The 6,346-nt window shown below is 47.1% G+C and overlaps 1 protein-coding gene across 1 annotated transcript; it reads left to right on the forward strand.

The window, feature by feature from the left end:
* Positions 1–4,464: 4,464 nt before the first annotated feature.
* EDB91DRAFT_1025807 (uncharacterized protein) lies at positions 4,465–4,961 on the forward strand (the record flags this gene model as incomplete). Its single annotated transcript, XM_041312631.1, has 3 exons — positions 4,465–4,574; positions 4,632–4,820; positions 4,880–4,961. Coding segments are annotated over 3 exons (381 nt in total), but the record flags the coding sequence as incomplete, so codon positions are not given.
* Positions 4,962–6,346: the final 1,385 nt, after the last annotated feature.

A 6,346-nucleotide genomic window follows, 5' to 3' on the forward strand; every position in this document is an offset into this window, starting at 1 on the left:
ATGCTAAGTGAGAGTCCAATAGAGGAAGCAACATCATAACACAAATAACTCGCACCATAAGGTGCTCAATCACCACAACTAACAGTATGTACCTAAATGGGGCAAGAGGATTTACAGTAGAATGGATGATGTGGAAGGCAACCGACGAGGCGGTTGAGCAGAGCCGTAGGAGCGGATGCAGAAGCTGACTGGGCCATGTGGAGGGTGAATGGAGCGGAGGTGGTAGGAGAGCGGGGGAAGTAGGACATCAGGTGGAGCGGATATTAATATTGACGCAGCAGTTGGATCAGGTATATGACATACACTGTGGATTTGCTTGTTGTCCCAGCACTTGATTGCTTTGTTGAAAATGTATACATATATGATATGGACCCATGGACGGCACTACTACAATCATTCGGCAAGGATAAGCATGCCCTGAACAGTACCCCAATCATGTTGTTGTTTGTGCAAATTTGGACTCTTCCCGACAATACCCAAGAACATGTCATTGATACCCACATATTGGTGTACTCTAGATGTTCCAATGAATCTTGTGGTGCCTTTGCTCATGACATGATCTTTCATGCCGATGGAAAGCAGTACCATGGTAGGAGGTGGCTAGATACCAAGATGAAGACCACGTGCATGAAGTGCAAGCAACAGCGGAGGAAAATACCTGCTCCCTCATGGATACATGCATGCTCCATAAGATCTTCCTATATTACATACTGCTGATATTCACATTCTATCTACACTCACATAGACACAGTCATACAGACTGTCCTAAGTGCACCACTGCAGCCGGCGACTGAGCTACAGTAAGTCATGTTTGTTCTTGGAGCATGTGAATATCATGTGATGGTTGAAATTGTGTTTTTTTCCAACTTTTGCTTTTCGTCTCTCCACTTATGTGTCTTTCTACATCTGTCTCCTTGCCGTTACTCCTTTTTGGGGCTCTGAGCTGTTGCTCTGGCATTGTGTCCTGGATGATTCTCGTGTTTAGCACCTCATAGGTGTATGACTGTCGTTGACAGTCACATGCTGGGTTAATTCCTTTGTTCTAACTCTTCCATCCATTTCAATTCCTTTCTCGCTGCCATGGCTCCTTTTCAGGGCTCTAAGCTGTTGCTCTGGCATCGCGTCATGGATGATTCTTGTGTTTCACACCTCATAGGCATATTGTTAGGTACCGTGCCAACTCAGGAAGCAGAGGGGTCGGGGCTTGGCTTCAGCTCTTGCACTGCGCCCTTAGCCGAGTATGTGCCCCGAATTTGGAGTGGGTCCGACGTTGTCCGACGGTAGGACAAGTGGACCGCTTTGGTCTGCTTTGAGGGTCGGTGTCATATACTGGATCCAAGCACCTCCAATACCACCCATCAACATCCCCACCCCTGGTCCAACCCCCTGTTTCCCCATCTGCTTCATTCCTCCTTCCCCGACAATGCACAAAGTGCATCTCAGCAGGATTAGCCTTGCTACCTCCCACCCGACTCCGTTCTGCTTTTCTGACATTACCACTATGTCCTCCGACCCCATACCCCTTCCATCCGACCCTATCTGGGGGTTCCGCTCCTCCGCCCTATCAGTCCGCCCAACCCTACTCCTACTCCCTCTGCTTTTCCGACCCATTCGGTTCTGCTTGTGTTGTCCCACCCAACTATTAATCCATCTGACCGCGTCACCGGTCCACCCCTAGACTAGGAACCACTCAACTGGTCCTATCCCCGTTTAGTATCATAGTTCCGCTTTTCGGGTACCCGGTAATCCCTATACCCTAGTGATTATTGATCCGTCGCATACATACTTTTCTCCGAGCCTTATTCTCGTATGTCTCAGTCATCTTCTTATCCTGTACATTCAGCACATAGCCTCCTGCTATGCTATGCTAATTACTTAGAGTATATAAACATATGTACATCTGTCTGTAGATACTCAGTCTGAATATTACCTTTTCTAAGCCCTGCTCTTCTGTCCTTTGACTTAAAAGTCTTTCCCAAGTCAAAACTCCTGTCCCCCGGCCTAGGGGATTGACTCCCTAGGTCGGCTGTCCTCTGATCCTCCAACCCTCCGCTTCCCCGCTTCCCTGTTCCTCTGTCCCACTGGTTCCGCTGGTTCTGCTATTCCGTGGGTTCCGCTATTCCACGAGTTCCGCTATTCTGTGGGTTCTGCTATCCTGCGGGTTCCACTGTTCCTCCATCCCCCCGTTCCTCCGCTCATCCGACTCCCCGTGCATCAGCTGCACTTTCCCGCGCATCAGATCCGATCCCTGCACTCCCTCATATCCGCCCCTTCCGTTCCGCTCTGCCTCGGACTTCATCTGAGCAGTTCCTCCCGCTCCATTCCTACTGTGGGTTCCAACCCCAGTAGTCCCCCGCCTCTCTCCTGTCGGGTGGAACCCCTGCCCAACTTTCCCGCATTCACCTAGTAGTCTGATGGTCCTCCTTCAGAGGATCCCCATTCTGACGTCCTGTCGGAACCCATAGAACTCACATTGGACTACATCCCGAAATTAGGGGCACGTACTCAGGTAAGGGGCACAGCATACGAGCTGAAGCCAAGCCCCCCAGACTCCGCTTTACCCCGAGCATGGTCTTAACAGTCTGGGAGTAAGAGCTACTAGTGGTGGGCTGACTAGGAGCGGAGCGGAGAAGGTGGGGAGTGATGAAGAGTGTGGATAGGAGCAGGGGGAAATGTTGGTAGGGGCGGGGAAGGCGGAGGACAATGTGGAGGGACAAGGGAGAATATTTTGATAGGGGCGGAGTATGAGGGAAAGACTTAGAGCATGGCTCTAAGTCGGAGTGGAGGGTCGGAGGGTCAGAGGTGACAACAAGTTGAGACTTGTGTCCAGAGGAGGCAAGGTCCTACTGAGAATTCTCACAAGAGGTAACTGCGAGAAGACAAGTAATATTAAGACTGAGGAAATTATCTAAGTACATGATATGTTATATACTTCTATGTATGAGGCAGTGACCAGGATAACTATGTTGTAAAGCTATGTACCAAGGATATAGTTTGTAAGTGCTTTACACAGGTGAAGACATAAGTCGGAGTGGATATCAATATGTACACGTTGAATCAGTGATCAGGCGGTAATAGGAATTACTGGTGATCCAGAAGTAAGGGTCTATGTACCGAAGGGGAAAGTATATATCTAAAAGAGGAAAGAGATCCAGTTGAATGGAGAGGTTATGGAAGGGGACCGGTTGAGCGGTCGAGTGGAAGCGTAGGGCGGAATGCGGACTTGTGATTGGACGGAGTGGAGGATGGATGGAGCAGAGGGGGTTGGAAAGTGGAGTGGATATCAATATCAGAGCGGCCAGATCAGGTATATGACACATATGACTATTATTGACAGTCACACGCTGGGTCATTTATTCTCTTATCACTTTCCAAAGCCTTTCAATCCCTGGCTTCTTGCCTGTCGCTCCTGTTTGGGGCTCTGATATGTGACTGTTGTTGACCATTGTGTAAGGTGCTTGCTGTCTTGGTGTCATCGTGAAAGACACCCACTTGAACTCCTCTCGCATGGCCATGAAGAGGTGAAACTCCATGTCGCCAGTGATCTGCATCGCACACACATTGATCCTCATTGCTATGGTGAAGAAATGCTGCGAGTGAGTCATGCTGGGGGGCTTTGCAATGGGTATTAGGTGACAGTTTGCAGGATTCCTGTTGTCGGGTGCATTTGGAGGAGGCTCATGTTCAGTGGGATCCCTGGAGTTGTTGACCACTTGAACTAAGTGAAGTGCGGGTGTCTGTTAAGATCGTGCTCAAGGGAAAGGTTACTCAAAGGGCTTTAGCTCGTGCGCTGCGCCCCTTACCCAAGTACTGTTAGAATAACCAAGTGAACCAAGTCACAAGTGAGCTAATGAGAGTGAACAGGACTATAGTCCAGTGTCAGTTGCTATTGTGTTGTGTAAACTAATGAGTGTACTATACCTATAGTCCAGTGTCAGTTGCTAAAGAGCAACCAACACAGGACTTGCTACCTATGGGCGAGTCTATGTAAATAAGTGTAAACACTGCCTAAGTAAGTAAGGAATTCACATCACATGCTAAGTGAGAGTCCAATAGAGGAAGCAACATCATAACACAAATAACTCGCACCATGAGGTGCTCAATCACCACAACTAACATGAACCTGGTGATTGGTTGATGGGATGGCAAACACTGGCAGTCCCTGGCAGCCATGCCAGAAGAGATTCACAGCTGCTGTTGCTTGAGTGTCTTGCGGTATAGTAAACAACTCATGGGCTTGAAGTACCGGTCCAATTTGGTGGTCAACAATGGGCAAGGCAGACTTTTAGCTGATGTCACTGCTGACAAAGGCATCTGAGAGAAAGTGCGGATGAAATTGAGGATGGGTATTATACATGCCATCCACCAAACCTCAGTGGACAAAACCAACACAAAGATTGTCATAAGTCTTTCATGCTACATTGCAGTTCAAATGCAACTCAGTTAGGTCAGACCTCAGCCCTCAAGGGTGACCAAAAGGTTGTGAACCTTCTTGATGAATACCACCAACGGAACATTTCAGACCGGAAACTCATAAGCAAGTTATTGCAAGCTGAACATAGCATCAAAATGAGGTGAGCCTGCTAGTGGTACCTTCAACTAGTTAACCATTAACATTGTCAACGAATCAGTGAAGCAACAGTTGCTCGCCGTAGACGAGAATTGGGCTTATTTGGCAGCCATGTGACAGCAGCCCAACTGCCAGATGTTACCAAGCGCCAACTTGTGCTAGACCAGCTTGCGAACGATCCCTATGGTCGTCGTGGACCATGCATTGTGAAGGAACTCATTGTAAAACAAACTGGAGTCATGCTCCCACAGTTTGTAGCTTGCATTTTATTGTCGTCATCTTTACTGAGCTGCAAGGGACTTGACACAGTGACTACATCAGAGACCAGATGATGTTACAAGAACCAGAAGGTTTTGTGACTTGTGAACCTACCAGCAAGAAGCTGTCCCAGATGCCCTTGGTTGTGCTTGGCCCACACCACGAGTGGAGTGGTGATGGCCATGATAAGCTCACTCAAATTGGCTTTCCAATCTGGAGAATCTGTGATGTTAGTATTTGAACATGATGTGTCTTTAGGCAAAGAGTCTGCAACTCCAGGCCCTTCTGCGAAACGGACTCTCTATCAGTGTGAATATTGGCACCTTCCATCAGCCCAGGTTTCTGCCCAGTTACACTTTGAAAAATTCCAATTCTGGCAAACTTCCTGTCAAATTGCTAATGACAGGACAATCGGGCCTACACATGGCGAAGATATAGAGGAGGTACAAATTGCTCGGGACTGGCAGACACAACTTCATGCGAAACAACCAGGCAGCGGGTACCTTGGACAAGGACTGACAAAGATTGCCATTTGAGTAAGTTCAATATCTGTGTCACTGCTGCCTTTTTTAATTCATTCCAAGGGACAGTACAAAGGACTTGATTATGCAATCTTACAGAGCAAGCCCATCAGTTCATTGAGTGACACGAATGTAAAGGATCTATCTGATGAACTATGTCTTCTTTACAAAGCCCAGTATTTTATGGACTTGTTCTACAGACATGCACGTGCCCACAATGTGAAAAATCTGTTAGAATAACCAAGTGAACCAAGCCACAAGTGAGCTAATGAGAGTGAACAGGACTATAGTCCAGTGTCAGTTGCTATTGTGTTGTGTAAACTAATGAGTGTACTATACCTATAGTCCAGTGTCAGTTGCTAAAGAGCAACCAACACAGGACTTGCTACCTATGGGCGAGTCTATGTAAACAAGTGTAAACACTGCCTAAGTAAGTAAGGAATTCACATCACATCCTAAGTAAGAGTCCAATAGAGGAAGCAACATCATAACACAAATAACTCGCACCATAAGGTGCTCAATCACCACAACTAACAAAATCTTCCTGGTAAGCATGCTTGAAGTTGATTTGCTTGTGATACATACCAACTTACTTTTGATACCTGGTAGCAATGAAATGGAATGTCAAAGGGGCCTTTATAGGAGCACTTGTGGATCTGTTGCCACCTGGACCAACTGATGGAATGAACAACAATCAAAATCTCTTATATGATGTGTTGCTTGCAACACCACTCCTTTCTACTGGTTCTCTATATTGCTAAGTAAAATTTTCCGGCAATGAGCAACCTGGAAACAATGAAGACATGATTGGACATGTGGTGGATGCCTACTTTCACCATGTCCTTGTAGACTCATGTTTTGAGACATTGATATCTGACATCCAAGGTGTGCTCTCGATTATGGAGTTTGAATAGCCATGTCGTATTGATGCTGTGCTGGTCTTGCAGGTATCATAGCTCTGGACCATAGTGTCAGATTATTTGATCCTCAGGCTCAC

The sequence above is a fragment of the Suillus paluster genome, assembly GCF_016628075.1.
Source record: "Suillus paluster strain FC165 chromosome Unknown EDB91scaffold_273, whole genome shotgun sequence".
NCBI classification, from domain to species: Eukaryota; Fungi; Basidiomycota; class Agaricomycetes; order Boletales; family Suillaceae; genus Suillus; species Suillus paluster.